General features: G+C 38.9%; 1 protein-coding gene across 1 annotated transcript in view; it reads left to right on the top strand.

Moving 5' to 3' along the window:
- Positions 1-5,022, top strand: part of ARIH1 (ariadne RBR E3 ubiquitin protein ligase 1) — a 114,246-nt gene extending 109,224 nt beyond the window's left edge. Inside the window, exons 13-14 of the mRNA XM_039237842.1 lie at positions 14-126; positions 1,650-5,022. Coding sequence (XP_039093773.1) covers positions 14-126; positions 1,650-1,734 — 198 coding nt within the window. The 3' untranslated portion in view covers positions 1,735-5,022. The remainder of the gene's footprint in view (positions 1-13; positions 127-1,649) is intronic.
- The last annotated feature ends 13,160 nt before the right edge of the window (positions 5,023-18,182 follow it).

The raw sequence follows: 18,182 nt of genomic DNA, 5'->3' as shown, positions 1-18,182 counted from the left end.
TCCTCTCTTGCAGAATAACCAAGCAGATCTAGAGAATGCCACAGAGGTGCTTTCGGGCTACCTCGAACGAGATATTTCCCAGGATTCTCTGCAGGATATAAAGCAGAAAGTACAAGATAAGTACAGGTGAGATTTCTTTAACAGTTGTGGAGCAAAAGTTTCTGCCCATGGTGGTCTGATGTGCCTTCGTGGAGAAGTTAGGTGATAGTGAAACTTGGGTTTAGCATATCTAGTAACTCAAGCTGCTGCCATGTTTCCCAGATTGCTTCTGTCTTTTGGGCAGGAAATTGCTGGCAGTAGTCCTAGTCAAACATTTATCACACTGGCTATTCTACTTCCATTCAGCTTTATCTGCTTAGTTGCTGCCTTGTGAGGAAGAAAACCTAAAAAGGGACGAGTGGATGTTAGGATGAGGGGTGAGATTAGGGTGCTGGTTCTAGCCTGGGGATCCTGGGGATTCTGGATGTTGACAAATGAGCTACGCAGGCTTTTTGAGAGTTTTTATTAGATTTGCTTTTTCTTCCTCCCTCCCTCCCTCCTTCTGTCCTTCCTTTCTCCCCTTCCCTTCTCCCCTTCCCTTCTCCTTCCGTTCCTCCTTCTCTTCCCTTCCTATTTTTGAGAGTGAGAGTATGGACAGGGGAGGGGCAGAGCAGGGGCAGAGAGGGAGGGAGACAGGATCTGAGCAGGCAAGCTCTGCACTGACAGCAGGGAGCCCCATGTGACGTTCTAACTCAGGAACTGTGAGACCATGACCTGAGCCAAAGTAAGACACTCAACTGACTGAGCCACCCGGGTGCCCCAAAATTTGTTTTTTTCTAAAGAGAGGTTTACTTTTTCTAGGGGTAGGTGATACTTCAAAATATGCTGCCTTTTAAGTTAAAGGTACAAAATATTTGCTTTCTTAACATGGAGCCATTTCCCCCCAAGTTGTTTCCTGATACATTTTTAATAGCAGAAGCTTTTGGGCATTTGGTAGACTTAGGTGCAAGTAACACTTTCACTTCCCTGAGTCAATTCTAGCTACTACATTGTGTTTACAGTCATTTTTACAGTTAACAGAGATCTTACAGATGTGAATCAATAACCCTTGAAATTACTTCTTTCTGAAACTGTTATTTATCTGTACAATGACAGGATTGAATCAAATTATTTCTAAGGCCCTTAGGAATTTCTAACATTTTATTACTCTTAAATTAATTCCCCAAACTAGGATTCACAACTTTTTTTGGAGAATACCTTTTAAAATTAGAAAAGTTGTTCTGTACATCTAGACCTGAAAATGTATCTGTTAGGGGGAAAAAAAAAAAGCAAAAAACCAGTCGCTTATTCCAATTCTGGATAAACTATAGGAGTGCCTTAAATTAGTAAAATTGGGCCACCTGGGTGGCTCAGTAGGTTAAGTGTCTGGCTTTGGCTCAGGTCATGATCTTGTGGTTCACGAGTTCAGACCCCGTGTCAGGCTCTGTGCTGACAGCTCAGAGCCTGAAGCCTGCTTCAGATTCTGTGTCTCCCTCTCTGTGCCAACCCCGCTTGTGCTGTTTCTCAAAAATAAACATAAATTTTTAAATTATTAATAAATATTTTTAAAAAATAAGTAAATGCCTCTTTTATTATTGGGGGCTGACAATTTTTTTTTTCTCTGATTACAGATACTGTGAGAGTCGACGAAGGGTTTTGTTACAGCATGTGCATGAAGGCTATGAAAAAGATCTGTGGGAGTACATTGAGGACTGAGAATGGCCCTGCATAAAATGAACTCTGAAAACTTTACCATCTAGAGTGCTCATGCAATTAAAACAAAACAAAACAAACACAAACAAGGAGGCACTAAGCCTGTTCTGACACCTCTGGTCTGTAGTACCAGAATTCTGTTTTGTTAACGGAAAGTTTAAGTAAATTATATTGTAATAAAAAAAAAAAGGTAGATAAACCATTGTACAACAGTATTCTAGGCCGCCAACAAAAGTGTGACAGACACACTAAAAAGCCCTCCAACTTTAACTTGTAACGTAGCTTCATTCTCAAAGCTGACTCCTTTTTTTCTTTTTCTTTTTCCTGAGTATAGTACAGTTAAAATTTAAAACAGCTCCTTGACACTGCTTTTCATGTCCAAACCAGCCATTTTGTTGTACTTTGGTAAAGGACCTCTTCCCCTTCCTCCCCTACACATACAAATACACCCACACACACAAACTGACTCTCTCTCTCATACCCCAAGGTCATGAGTGAATTAGTGAATTAGTTCCTTGTAAAGAAAATTCTTGGGGTGGGGAAGGGGGTAGGCAGCAAGAGGAATTAAACAAAAAAAAAACAAAAAAACTTTGTATATGACTTTTAAAACAAGAGGACAACACAGTATTTTTCAAAATTGTATATAGCGCATATGCATGGACAAAGCAAGCGTGGCACGTGTTTGCATAATGTTTAATTACAAAAAATATTTATTCTTTAAAAATCTTCAAGATTATGTCTATTTGCTGTGCATTTTCTTTCAGTTTGCTTTATCTTTCCAGGGTTGAGGGTTGGGATAAAGGTGTGTTGGTTTAGCACCTCTGGAAGACCTAACGAGCTCTTTGATTTCCCTTTCCTGAGATTACTTTGCCCGTTTTCGTTTGGTATGTCCATTGCTGGCCAGGGGCCTCTAGCCTTGAATTCCAGCTCTTGATCAGGGACGGGGAGGTCAAGCTCTGACTGAATGCCATGGCCTGATAAGGGCTGCAGCAGGGAGGTTTTTGCTGTAGTTCAAGAATGACCCATCCCCAGCCTCCTCCCCTTCCGTGGCCTCATTCATCTACCTAAGCCTGTGTGCGCCCTGGTCTTGCACACACCTGTAGGCTTCCTGTGCTCCCTGTACATCCAGAGGAAACATTTCAACGTTTTTCCTCCCCCCCCCCCCCTTAATTGCTGCTTTGAGCCTTTTAAGATTTTAGTTATGGCTCTTCTCTCACCCCTTCTTTACATTAGGGTGTCAAATAGAATGTTTTTGCTTTAAATATAAATATAAATAAATAGCCATTCACTTAGTTTCAGATTGTGAGTTTAAAATGGCAGATACTGAAATTGCTTGTGTGTGTTGCTGTGGGTTCAGTTTGAAGGCGAACACCCCTAGAACATAATATTCCCATCTAGTGCATTTAAATAGAAATCACTGAGTTTGCTTCTTTTCTATTGTCAGCAGATAGGAGAATTAATAATGCATTTTAGCTGTGATGTCCATTTTTATGAAATTTCTACTAAGAGCTATGTTAAAAGTAAAGGATGGTGGTGGTTTTATTAACTATATGCCTGTTTAGGCCATTCTGGCTGTGGTATTTTTCAACAGGTCAGCATCCCTAAATCTGTCAGTTTTCTACAGGAGTGCAGAGTGAGTTAGGCAACTAGATCAAGAGGTCTTGATATTAAATACCGGGTTTGGTGACCTCTTTGTCTTCCTTTAAATGTCTTGCGCCTAGGGAGTGTTTACCATTTGTGAGGCAGCTTCGTCTGCTCTTGCACTGTACATCTTATTACTCCATTGGGAAGTAGGTTCACTTTCCTCTGGCCTTTTGCCTAAGTTAGGCTTTGCTGAATCAACCCTACTTTTCCTTTTAGAAAAAGGTTGTTACATGAGATGTACTTGCAACTGTTGTTTTCCCATCAAAAATCAGTGAATGTTTGCTGAGTATTTTATGCTGCTTCCTTAAACCACTTGTCGCTTTAGGATCAACTTTACCCGTACCTCTCATCCTCCCCTCCCTTGCCACCTCAAGTGCAAATCTGAACTCAGCGTCTGCTTCTTCCTTAGTCTCTTCTCCCCTCTGCCCCCATCGTTCATTGGACTTTATTTTAAATGACTGCATCAATCTTAAAAGACATTTATCAAAACTAAGGAGATTTTTTTTTTTAATAGAAAGCTTGAATGAGTTCCTTTCCCTGGTAACTTTGAAAAGCAGCCAGAGTTGCTATCTAGATACACGTGGCTTCCCTTAAAACGTTTTGTGTATGTGTGGTGTTTTAAAAACTTACCAGTTAACTGCAGTATCTAGGTTTCAGTGTCATAAATCCTCTTTACATGCCCCCTTGCAACAAGTATCCAGAAACAGTGTGTGCACTTCATACTATCAGCCCCCATCCATGGAGGAACAGTGCTTTTTAGAGATGCTTTTTAGTGTCAGTGTTGGCATATTCCCCAAGGGTGTTGCAGTTGTGGGTGCATTCCCTAATTTGTATGGATCAAGGTGAACTGGCCTTTTCTGAACTTCCACGCTTTTAACAGCTCTCTCCATGTTTGACAGAATTCCGAGTTAATTGCTCTCATTGTTAGTAGCTTCAGTGACCCCAGCTGGGATAGGCAGGCCGTATTGTGACAGCTTCCCTATTTCACCAAAGTCTTTTTGTCAGAGGGCTCTATTCACAGTAAGCACCAGGGTCTCCTTGTCTTCTTGAGGGCAGTTACATTGTCTTTTGAAAAGTGCATGCTTCATTTGAACAATTCATTGACCAGTAGATGGACTTTAAATGATTTTCAATAAAATTTTGATCCAAAGCTCAGGATACACACAGTGGTAAAATTGAGTAGCGTATAATATCATCAGACCCTAAATTCTGTGTAATTTGCTGCGACCCAGATTGTATGTGTTTTATGTGTGTTTAAATAAATATATTAAATACACATGTGTATACATACACACATATATAACAGATCCAAGACTGACTGACTTGATTTGAAATGGTTGAAAATGTGGTTCAGCCATGATTAAGAACTGAAATTTAGTACAAGAGAGAAAAGGACTTGATGTAATAAAATCTTTTAGCTACAGATCCCGGTATAGAGCACTTGGGGAATGGGAGGGGGCGGGTTGGTGAGACAATCAGATCGGTAAATTGATTAAATGCTCCTAACCCTGTAATTTTGTGCATAGAGCACCCTGTGCTGTGGAAATAACTGTTCTTAGATTTTCATTGTAACTGGACTGTTCAGGTTGCCCAGAGGGAAAGAACATTCCTAATTCTAATAAAATAAACTTTTATTTTGTTATTCCATTAGTTACTTATGTTTATTTTTATAGTTTAAAAAAAGACATATTGGTGGCCCAAGTCACCTATTTTATGTGCCTTATTCACTGTTCCTCCTTAATATAAAATATTGAGATTTGGTTCAGTTTCTTTGCAGGGAACTGTGAATGAGACCATCCCCAGCAATTACCTTGGTTAATGAAGCCTTCAGAGCATTTTCAGAGAGCTTTCCAATTTCTGTCTTGAACATGGAATTTAAATTGCTCTTTGTGTTGTAACAGTGATATAAGATGCTCAGTAGAGTTTTGTCAGTTGTGTAAGCATGAAATATTTTAAAAGTCATTGAAACTCCCTTACTTTGCTTCGATTTAGTTCACTCTTAAAAAGCCAGTTATCTCCTGTAGAGATAGAGGGAGAGCTTTCTTAAGGTCCCCATAAGTGGAGATCTCCATCACTGATATTCTAGCCAAGTCCAAATTTTAGGACGATTTAACTTGGTTTTATTCAGATCTATCTATACTTAAGCAGAGTTCATGTATCTCCAAAGCACTTTAACTTGTTTTACTGTCCACAGAAGTGTAGAAATCGCTGTTTTACAAAAGAAAAGGCTCGGCGAGATGAAGTAACTTGTCTAGGATTTCACAATGTCTTCTGTCACTCAGTCAACATTGTACTACCTCCTTTTTTATTAGTTTGGTCTCAGTATGACCTAGCATTCAGTACCAGGAAAGGTGGTTCTTGACAGCATTGTGCTTTTAAACCGCATAAAAGACTGTATATAAATGCCTGTCACTGCTCCTGTTCGAGGAATGTTTTGTACTCTCCCTGATCTTTAATTTGTTGAGGCAGAGTATACAACTAATGTGGCTCTGTGTTTTGCCCAATCAAATGAAACCAGCCATGAGAAGAGAATAGCCCTTCCTACCTTGCTAATCTGGACCGTCCTCATGGGAAGACTACCACATGAGATAGCTGACAAAAAATGGGTCAGCATTTATTTGGTTTGACATAACGGCCAAGTGATTTACAGTTACTGGTCTACTTATTTGCTCAAGTGAATTTTTAGTGTAAAGAATTTTGGATAATCTACTGGAACTTGTTATAGATTTTGTTTTACAATATAACTGAAAATGTGCAAAACAGCTTGTATCTACTTGTTCTCAGCATCTCTTCTTAGACCTGGATGATGTATGGGGCTTTGAGAAGATAAGTAGTGAGCATTATGGGGAAATCTTGGCTTCTTGAGGAACAGGACAAAGCGTGGGCTCGTCATATTTTGTCAGATTTCTTCGGCAATAAAGCTGATGTATTTCTGGTTCATTTTAAGGAATTTGCTTCCTAATAACCCAAGATGAAATCACTAACTTGGAAATGCTCAACTGGAAATAAATAGTAGCTATTGTAGGAGTAAACAGACAACTTCTGACTTTTAATTTTTTGCTTTTTGTGGAATTAAATCAATCTTAAGGCAACTCTTGGTCTTTCTCTAGGCAGTGGCAGGGTGGGAAAAATACTATGAGATTCTTTTGAAAGCCAGTTTTCAGACTATGATTAAGCCATTGCTTAGGTATGGCCATTTTCAGAGTAGGGGCCAATTAGTATTCAAATCAATCACATTGATACATAGCAGCTCTGACAATGCCAAAAGCATGACTTTATTACAGTAAAAATACAGGGGTCCTAAGGAATTCATATCTGCAAGAGCCAGATAAATATTTTAATAAAAGACTTCTGTGAGCTAAGTGGGCTCTGAGAGGAGCGTGTGAAATACATATTATGTGAATTCTCAATTTTGGGATGTTGGTAATTTACAGTATTCTTAAATACAGGTCAGAAAAATTGCACTTGGGCCATATTATTTTCTCAGTTTCTGTTAACCTTGGGTTGCAACTTGATGCTACTGATCCATCTGACATTGGAATCACTGAGAAGCTTCAGAAGAACAAAAACTAATGCCTAGGTCCCACCCCATAGAGATTATGATTTAATTGTTTTGGGTTGTGTTGTGGGCATCAATAATTTTTAAAGTCCTATCCCCAACCCCATCCCTACTGAGTGTACAAAGCAGTTTGAGACCTGCAGACGAGGTGGAGACAGTTGATCTAGATATTTATATAGTTGCAAGGAGGGAGTATAGGTGAGTACTCTAGGTCATAAGGGACAGCAGACTTGTGGCAACTTCACAAGCTCAGGAAAGGGCTATGCTGGAGGCTGTAGTTTAGTGGCTTTTGTGGATTGCTGCCTTTTAAGGGTCTAGTGCAAAGTGTCCAATTTGTTTTTTGTCAGTTTTTTGGCATGTGGTCTACCTTGGAGAAAATCATTTATTTCACAAAACCAAAAGAACTGTAGAACTGATGAGCAGAGTAAAATGTTCACGTCGTTGGCAATATATTCTCTTCCCAAGGGGGAGAAATCTATCTGGGAAGTAAATTAGTGTAGGGTTTGAGCAAAGGTAGCTGAACGGTTATACACAAATCTGTCATTAAGCTATTTGTGTCAAGTCAATGTACAATTCCACCTAATCACTGAGAGTTAAATTCAGAGCCCTTAGACTCTCAAGCTTCTCACTGTTCATTTCATTCTTGGACGTTAACACAGTGGGTTTTCCTGTTTTTTATTCCCAGTGTGGTATTGTGGAAAAAAATAGCAATGTTTCTCAGCTATCATTTTCTGTGGGCTTTTCTCTTGTGAAATGGAGATACTAATAGGAGTTCTAACTTGTTGAGGGCTTCTTGCCAGATGCCTTATATTTTCTGTATCTTATAAGCAGCCCTAGAACAGCGTAGGCATTCCTATCTTGTAAATGAGAAAACAGGTTCATAGATAACCCCAAAATTAGAGTTTATGGCAGGGTCATGCTTGTCTAATTCCAAGTGTTCATTCTATCACATTCTGTTTGTTTTACAGGGATATTGTGAGGATCAAAGAAAATTAGCTGGAAAACAAAGCCTAGTTACAAATCATTGGCATACTAGTACTAATTTAGGCCCGTAAAAACCCCAAAAAAACAAAAAAGAGAGCTGTCTCCTAGACACCCAGAAGCAGGATGAGGTTGAATGCAGGAACTAAACTGGCATTATTTATTGTCTGTGCCTCTGCACATTCAAATGGCTTCTGCTTTCCCCACCAGTTCCCCCGTAACCCCAGGTGTTACATATTAGCTGTGCCAGACACATGAGACAGAACCAGACAACCATGGGACAGGATCACTGGTACAAATGTGGCTCTTGAGAGCTTATCCTTATGGATTGGGAGGCAGAGTTTGGGAGATCATGGTTTGCTAACTACATGTCACAAAAGGTATCTTCAACACAATCAAAATGCCCTGTAGTTTTTCTTTTGTAAATAAATGTAAGGAATTAGTATACAATGACCATCATGGCTAAATTTTTTAGTGGTTACTAATTGCATCAGGTCCATCTTTTTTTTTAAACTCACAAGCCTAGCTGGCTCTGTTCATAGAGCATTGACTCTTGGTCTCAGGGTCGTGAATTCAAGCCCCATGTTGGGTGTAGAAAGTACTTAAAAAATACAATCCTATGAAAAAGTTACCATCCCCACTTTACAAATAATAAAGCTCAAAAAAGGCAGGTCGCTTTCCTGAAGTAATCCTTTTGTATATGGCAGAAAGAAAATTCTAACCTTGGATACTTCAGTCAACACACACAGTGTTCAGCACTGTTCTAGGCACTGGGCCCAGTGGTCAACAAAGGGTCTGCTGGTTTGTCCTATGCTCTGAATCCTGATTCTACATAAAGACTCAGTGGATTGCCCAACATCACCTAGATGGTGGCAGAGCTGGGGGCACCAGTTGCTTCTCAGACAGCCTTGCCAATGCTAAAATTACATAGACTGGTTAAGGGATTTCCAGTCTTAGGTTGCCCTGGAAACTCAGTGACCAGTCATTAGCTTTGGCTATTATCTATTCAAATCATGTTTATTTCGTTGTTAACCTCATACTCTAAGAAGGACCCAAAGTATGCCTTTTTCTCCCTCAGTTTTGAGAGCCAACCTAGTGTTTTAATGAGAGTTGCAAAGCAAGCGTCATATTTTCAAACCCTCTTCAGAAGGCCAGTTCTTACCTATTCTGAACTGATGATTTGGTTTCCTGTGCACAGAGTAACATTTCTTGGCTTGGGGTCTTATTTGACACCTGTGTAAAAGTGATATTTGTTTTTCAAGCTGCCTGCTTTTAGCCATGGAGTATTCAAGTTTCTTTCAGGGTAGGAGTTCTGAAGGTAATCACAGGAATCTAAAACTAATTCTGTACAGTAGACAGTTAATTCTCCAGAGAGCCCTCTAGGCTGAAAACTTGCTTTGTAGATTTTAGATTGCCTTCTGATAGCTAAAGTTGGTTTTTGTATGTATAATAACAAAGCTGTTTCCTAGAAGCCATTTCAGTGCACATTAAATGGCTATTTCTTAGAATTGTGAATCTGGGGATTGTGCAGTGAGGAGTTGGCTCTCTAGAATCAGTAGGCCATGGTGGGATTCCTGAAGAGTGAGCAAACACACAGGTTACGGTTTCATCCTAAGTTATCTGAGGGAACCAACCTAAAAACACCACCTATTGAATTCCCCAGCTTATTTTTGTAAGGGAGACCCTATGTGTCCTCTCCCTCTGCAGACCACATGATTTGCTCACAGGGAGTACAGCATAAAATGATAGCACTTATGGAGCACCTTTTGTGGGCCTACTTGGGCAGCGGACATTCTGATGGAATGCTCTACAATTGTAAGTTCTTGCACATGCTCTCAAGTCATTTAAAACCTGTTTGCTGGTCTTACTGGTATGAACAAAGTTGTTTGCTCATTAATAAATTCCTACCATATGACCCTGCCTTGTGGTTCATTTCTGCATAACTAGAGCAAATACTAAAGAGTTTTCTAATAAAGAAGGAAACATGACCTGAGTGCCCAACAGCTTTGGGAAAGATGCCTGCTTTGGATAGGAAAGGAGTTTGTATCTAAATATCCTGCAGCTGGTTTGGAGCATTGTAAAGGTCATGGCTGCAAATATCAGGGAATGGGCTTAATGAAGAGTGATAGTGTTCTACATGCCTTTGAAGAATGGATTTTTACTTTTTTTTTTTTTTTACCAGCTTGCACTAGAGTAGGTTTAATTGTACCATCTATTCATGTTAAAATCACATTAGTACAAGTCAGTGCCTTACGATGGTTAAATGGTTGCTCACTAACCAATAGAAATAAACTACTGTTTCAACAAAGTTGTGTCACAGATTCTAACTGCTGTTTCTTTGGGACACTCAATAGTGTGTCCTTTAAGATAAATTCTATAATCAAGGGCCTAGCCCTGAACAGACACTGAGGAGAACAGATCAAATAGGTCAGTAAAGGTTTGGAGACAGGCGATCTTGGAATAGGAATCTTTCACTCACCTTTGTTTTAAATTGATATATAGAAATCAATACATCATAAAATGCACACATGTTTTGATGTTTTGAAAATTGTATATACCTGTGTGATAACCCAAAAGAAGATATAAAATATTACCATCAAGCCAGAAACTTCTCTTGTGCATCTTTCAAATAATCTCTTCCCATCTCTACTCTAATAACATTTTGCTGATTTTTATCATTAAAGATTTATTTTGCCTGTTTCTGGACTTTATATAAATGGAATCATATAATATGTATTCTTTTGCATCCGGCTTCTTCTTTGACTTACAGAGCTTTAAAGATTCAACAATATTGCTGTATGTATTGGTAAATCATTCTTTATTGCTAAGTAGTATTTCATTCTATAAATATACCACAATTTGTTTTTCCATTCTCCTTTTGATGGACTTTAGGTTGTTTCCAGTTTGGGGCAATTATGAATAAGGCTGCTATGTATATTCTTATGTAAATTTTTAAATTTTGTTTTGTGGATACATGTTTTCATTTCTCTTGGACAAATGCGTAAGAGTAGAAAATTACTGAGTGATGTGGTAAGTGTATATTTAACTTTTTAAGAAACTGCCTTCCTGTTTTCCAAAGTGATTAACCATTTTGTACTCCCATCAGTGATGTATGAGGGTTCTAGTTGCTCCATGTCTTTGTCAGCATTTGCTGCTGTTAGTGTTTTCATTAGCCAATTTAGTGGGTATGAAATAATTCTGTGATTTTAATTTGCATTACATTTCCCTGGTAATTAATGATGTTGAACACTTTTCATATGCTTATCTTACATTTGTATATCTTTCATGAAATCTTTCATGTCTTTTCTCATTTTAAAATTGGATTGTCTTTTTATTGTGGTTCTTATTCTGTGAATTCTGGATACAAGTCCTTTAACAGATATACGTGCTGTGATTTTTGTTGTTTGGTTTGTAGACAAAGCTTATCTATTCGCTTTCTTATTGGGATATTCTGATGAGCAGGAATTTTTATTTTGATAAAGTCTACCATACCACTTCTTTTCTTTTATGGTTTTATGACCTCCAGGTTACAAAGAACAGATTTTCTTCTAAAAGTTTTATGATTTGTGATCCATTTATCTCCGCAATGGATCACAGATGGTCTACAATCCATCTCTGTGGTTTTAAGCTTTACATCTATGGTTTGGAGTTTTGCATTTAGATATATGATCTATCGCAAATTAAGTTTTGTGTTCAAAATGAGGTTTATTCCAATATGGATATTCCAGTTCCAGCAACATGTTTAAAAAACGTTTTTCTTCGCCCTTAGGTTGACTTGGCATCTTGGTTCAAAATCAGGACTGTGTGCGTGTGTGTGTGCGTGTATGTGTGTGTGTGTTGTCATGCGTGTGGTTATTCTAGACTCTTCTATGCTTTAGTCGGAGGAATTTTTTTCAGCATTTCTTATATTGCAGTTTTTGTAGAGATGAATTTTCTCAGCTTTTGCCTGTCAGTGGATATTTTTATTTTACTTTTGTTTTTGAGGGGTATTTAGTTGGATATAGTATTCTATGTTGACCTTTTCTTTCTTCTTTCAGTACTTTAAAGTAGTCATTTATTTGCCTTCAGGTCTCATTTGTTTCTAGTCAGAAGTCATTTTTATTTCTTTACCTTTGCATAATGTGGGTCGCCCTCCTTCAGTGATTACATCTGTTCTTTATCTTTGGTCTTTAGCAGATTGAATAGGTATGCTTATCCTTTATGGAGTTTACTGAATCTCTTGGATCTCTGTTGATGTTTTTCACTAATACTGGATATTTCTTGGCCATTATCTTCAAATATTTATTTTGTTCAATACCCTTTTCTCCTTTTCTCCTTCTGGGACTCCAACTACATATATATTAGATGATTTTATATTTTCCTATAGATCTCAGATGATTTTCCTCTCATTCTTTTCTCTTTTTGTTCTCAGTTCAGATACTTTCCATTTAGTTGTCCTCAAATTCCCTAATGCTTTCCTACTAACTCCATCTAATGAATTCTTTATTTCTATATATTTTTCTTTAAAAAAAAAATAAACCTTTTTTGTTTTTCTTTTTTTAATTTTTTTTTATTTCTAGGAGAGAGAGAGACAGCGTGAGCAGGGGAGGGTCAGAGAGAGAGGGAGTCACAGACTGAAACAGGCTCCAGGCTATGAGCTGGCAGTCAGCACAGAGCCCGACGCGGGGCTCGAACCCACGAACCGCGAGATCATGACTCAAGTGAAAGTCGGACGCTTAACCGACTAAGCCACCCAGGCGCCCCATACCTTTTTTGTTTTTAAGTAAACTCTACACCCAGTGTGGAGCTTGGACTCATGACCCTTGGATCAAGAGTCACATGCTCCATGAGCCAGCAAGGTGCCCCTGGTACTGTAGTTTTCATCTCTAGCATTTATGCTCATACAGTTACGTATTTCTGTTAAAATTTCCCCCATTTCTTTATGGATGTTGTCCACATTTCCACTAGGTTTTTTTTTTTTAAGCATTTTCATCATAGCTATTTCAAAAACTCTATTGATTCCAATATTTGGCTCCCACTAGATTTTTTTTTTAGCATTTTAATCAGAGTTCTTTTTAAAGATCCTAACTGATAATTCAATATCTAGGTTGTGTCTAGTGCTGCTTCTATTGAACCTTTCCTATGTTATGGTGGATCTCATTTCCTTGCTTTCACACATGTCTTTGATTTGACTGTATACTGGACACGTTGTGTAAACAGGAGAAACTGAAGAAAATATTACTTACCTTCAAAATGAGGCATGCCTATTTTTCTTTCAACTTACTTGAGTAGTGGTCAGTAAATCTAATGTATATCTGACCTAGATATGGGGTTTATTGTGGCTAGTTCACCACTGGCTTCAAATATTTTGAAGACAAAGTCAGAACTTTCCCTTCAGTAAGTTATGGGTTTGGGGCTTTGGAAAAATTCCAGAGATCTAACTTTGCTTCACAGGCAAGTCATCAGTCTTTGGAAATGTGAGAGATCTCCCCTTTCCAGTGGAAAATATGGACAAACTGACCTAGCTTCCAGGTTTTTTTTTTTTTTTTTTTTTTTTGGTCACTAGGATGAGTCATGGGGAGGTATTTCTCTCAGTTCCTATATGTGCCCTACACTCAGTCTTTTGAAGAGTGATGCCCCCAGTGCTTCAGGGATGGGTCTCTCAGCAACCCTGCCCCACTCTTAGCCTTCGAGGGTGCCTCTGAAGGGTTTTCAGGGCTCCTGCCTTGCTCCTTCAGTTTTAAAGGGTATCTTGCACTTGGCAGAGGCTCTACTCACCTCAAACACAGGACTGATCTGTCTCAACACCTATTATCCACCCTACTCTCACTTTCCATCGCTTACCTCCCTATAGTTTGTTAAGATCCAAGAGCTAAGATTGGTGAATGGATGCAGGCTTTCTCCGTGGATTTGGTTCTTCTAGATGCTTATTGTCATGCTCGTCTCTATGGGTCTGTTAAAATTTTGTTAAATATCAACTGGTTTTTCTTCATTCCCCTATTGTGGATTCCTCTTCCCAGCATAGTTCAGCCAGGAGTATGAGCTACCATGGGGCTCTTCTCTCCTATGAAGGACTTGGCACTTTCTGGAGGTTGGTTCATTTATGTTTCTTTATGTCTTTATCTTTCTGACGAGTTTAAAAAGTTTTTTGGTCTTCTATCTAATCTGTCTTTTTGTTTGCTAGGATGGGAGCTATATCCTCTTGTGATTTTCAACCTCCAAATCAGAAGTGAATTACAGGAATGAGAGTTTTCAAAAATGGTTTCATTTACATATTTTATTAACTGGTTTTTAAAATTAAAAATAAATGGATAATAAAGACTAGAATTTTATAGAATGGTAAACTAAACAATGAAAAACAGTCATATTCCCATTCTAGTTCGGCCCCCCACTCCTTTTACAGAGACAAACATCATTGCGAGTTTCTTGCGATTTCGTCTCAAAATTCTATTTACACAATGTGAATATTCCATTTCCCACCTTATTTTGAAGAAATAGAAGCATACTATATTTTTTTTACACTTTTTGTTTTTTCATATAACTATTTCACCATCTTAAAGTCTTTTACAGGCTATAATATGTGTTAGCATGGATGCACTTTGGTTCATTCAAACAATCCCTGGTGATGGGACATTTGAGTTGCTGGCAATATTTTTTCTCACAATGCGGTATATATTCTTTTGCCCACATTTGCTGTTGAGTATATGTATAGTATAGTATCAGGAATAGGTATATTTAAAATGCTTCATGGGTTGCCTGGGTGGCTCAGTCGGTTAAGTGTTGGACTTCAGCTCAGGTCATGGTCTCACAGTTGGGGGGTTCAAGCCCCACACTGGGCTCTATGCTGACAGCTTGGAGCCTGCGCTGGATTCTCTGTGTCCCCGCCCTGTCTGCCTCTCCTTTGCTCTCTCTCTCAAAAATAAACAAACATTAAAAAAATGCTTCATGGGGCGCCTGGGTGGCTCAGTCGGTTAAGCGTCCAACTTCAGCTCGGGTCATGATCTCTCGGTTCGTGGGTTCAGGCCCCATGTCGGGCTCTGTGCTGACAGCTGAGAGCCTGGAGGCTGCTTCAGATTCTGTGTTTCCCTCTCTGTCTCTGCCACTCCCCTGCTCATGCTCTCTCTCTCTCCCCAAAAATAAATAAACATTAAAAAAAAATTAAAAATACTTCATGAAGGCCCCTGGAGCTTCATATTATTTTATAGTGTTTCCCCAGGTGTTGGCTGAGCCCTTAGGAGTTGGTGGTATGAGTTTTGGGAGGACCAGAATCATACAAGAGGCATAAGGTGTTAGAGGATTGCCTAGCAGGTGGTGTCAGAACAAAGCTGCCTGTTCGACCCTATCAGTCTTCCTTCTTCCCTTCCTTCCAGCCCTCCCTCCACTTTCCCTTTCTTTTTCTTTTTTTGAGGGAGGTATAACCCTTTCTTTATATATATACTGGGGATTCCTCTCCTGCCTCCTCCACCCCCACCATGGGGGAGAAAGAGATGAATGTCATTTTGTTTGGAATGCCTTAACCAGCTATATGATTGAAATGATGCTGATAAGCAAAATTACATCCAAGGAAGATTTCTAAGGGAAAGGGAGCCTGACGTGTTATACAAGAGACAGTGTCTATGTGATTCTGGGATCTTCCTGTGAAGAAGTTGTTTTTTGAGGAATTTGTTTCTAATTATGTATCTAATTAAAGCATATTATGCTTAGTTATTGTAATTTGAGAAACCAACATGCTTTCTTATGAAAAAAGCCCTTGTGTATAGAAAGTGCTCCATCTTTCTCCTATGATCTGGGATCAAAGGAGAGAGATAAAAACGTATGACAATAACAACATCTAATTACCTAATAACATAGGTCATAAAGAATGTTACCTAGTCCTCACGGGACCCGTTTCAGGGAGATTTTATATATTGGGAAATGTGTTCATGAGCTTTCCACTGACATCTGCTTCCCAAAAACTCTCTCAGTAATTGGCAGTACTATTCATCCAGTTGCTTTTAAAGTTAGAAACCTAGTGATTTTCCTGTGATATCTATCCCCCTTTCTCTCATTCTCCCATATCCAATTCTACATCATGGGAAATTTGTTTTACCTCCTACCATCCTTGAGAATCCATTTACTTTTTCTCCTTATCACTCTAGTCCAAGTGAAGAGTTTTATCAAATCTTGTTTGCAATATCCTTTACTCTCTCCTAGATGATCAATTCTTGTCCCTCCTCTCGATTCATTTTCCACTCATTAGCTAACATGAACTCTTTATTTTTTTAAACTTCATTATTTGTAGCATCTCTGCATCCAATTTGGGGCTCGAACTCACAACCCAAGATCAAGAGTCACATGCTCCACAGACTGAGCCAGCCAGGTGCCCCTAACATGAACTCTTTAAACGTTAATTCTGACCATGTCACTTTTTGCTCAGAACTCTCTAGTGCCTTCCCAATGCCCTTAGAATAAAATCCCTCACGTGAGTTCTGTGGATCTATACTACTTGTTTCTCCTACCTCTCCACCTCTTGCAAACAGCTCCCTTCCCCTCTCTTCTTTCCAGGCACACTGGTCTTTTTGTACTGCAAACTGGCCAAACTTCTTCCATCCTCAGGGCCTTTGCACAAACTCTTCCTTTGCCTTAGGATTCTTCCCAGGCCTGCCCACTTCCTCATACCCCTCCCCAAGCTAATGCCTTATCCCCTAGATTTCATTTTAAAATCTCTTACCCAGGGAAACTTCTCTGTCCAAGCAAGTCTATATTGGATCTCCATGTTATTTACTTTTTCTATTCTGTATTTCTCATTAGCACTTACCATGATTCTAATTATATAGTTATGTAGTTCTTTTTATTTTTCTCTAATTGGAATAGGTAATACATCCATTTGATACAAAATTCAAATTGTACACAAGGTATAGAACAAAAAGTCTCTTCTCTTCCCTGTCCCTTTGCTATCCAGTTGTTCTCCTTACAAGGAACCACTTTTAGCATTTTGAATAATCCTTCCAGAGGTATTTTCTGAGTACACAAGCAATTATATACATAATATTCCTCTTGATTTTTTTTGCCTTCTCCCTAATTAACACAGACACTGTATACATTTTTTGCACTTTGTTTTTATCTGTTAATAATATATCTTGGCAGTTCTTCTATGACAACATGTAAATAGTTGCCTCTTTTTCATGTGCCAGATAATATGGGTTTACCATAAATCTTTAACCTCAATCATTAGGCATTGAGGTTGTTTTCAGGCTTTGGTTACTACAAACAATGCTGCACTGAATAATTTTGTACATAAAGTCATTTCCCACAAATATACCTATAGAATTGAAATAAGGGAATTAAAGTTTATGTGCATTTTCAATTTTGGTGGTTATTTCCAAACTGCTCTCAGCGAAGGTTGTATTAATTCACAGTCTCACTAGCCACAGATGAAGAATGCATGTTTCCTCACAACTATGTTGGTGAAATTTTTTTTTCTTTGCCAATGTAACGGGTGTAAAGTATCTCTTGGAAACTTTAATTCGCATGTTTTTCTTCCTTGCAAAGTTATATTTTCATGTTTAACAGCCATTTGTATTTCTTATTTAGTGAACTGTTTCTTCATAAATTTTGCTTGTGTTATTAATGTCTGACTTCCTCTCTCTACTTTTAAGGTCGGTGCTGTGGGTGTAGGGATCATGTTTTATAGTTTTGTTCGTTACATAGTTCCAGGTACTAGGATGAATGAAGCTCAAGAAATGACTGGCTCATGTCAGGCAGTAGTCAAGTTCACAACTCATGTTTGACCCCAAAGCCCACACTTATTTCCACGATCATTCACAAGAAAGACGAACCATTTAGTTCACCATACCAGGAACCAGATAGGTAATGTCAAACGGCTTGAAGTATGCCAGAAAGTGGACTGTGGCCACATGGAGAATCTATCTTCGGTCGCATCTTTTTTTTTTTTTTTTTTTTTTGCCATTTAGGAACGGAGGCCCATTGTCGGATGTTCATATGCCCCGAGGCCGCGTTTCTGGCTTTCCCGCGAACTCTCCTTTTTAAAAAAATTATTTCTAATCAAAACAAGACTGCGCTCCAACACAGCGTACGGCAGCGGGTTTGCAAATTCTGGCGTAAACAAGAGTGGGAGCCTGATGAGGGGAATACCTCAGTTGGGCAGTGACAGCTAAGAAACGAGGAGGTTTTTGTGAATGCCGAGAATGGGGCTCTCTGCCCTAGGGTTCGGGGGCCGGGATTCCCGGAAGGATTGAAATAAACGCAAAGTGGCGTCGGTGCTGGGCAGGGCTAGGCGCCGGGAGGA

Source organism: Hyaena hyaena, unplaced genomic scaffold, assembly GCF_003009895.1.
Source record: "Hyaena hyaena isolate Hyena2069 unplaced genomic scaffold, ASM300989v1 scaffold_130, whole genome shotgun sequence".
Lineage (NCBI taxonomy): Eukaryota > Metazoa > Chordata > Mammalia > Carnivora > Hyaenidae > Hyaena > Hyaena hyaena.
This window is presented reverse-complemented; position numbering and strand designations above follow the sequence as displayed.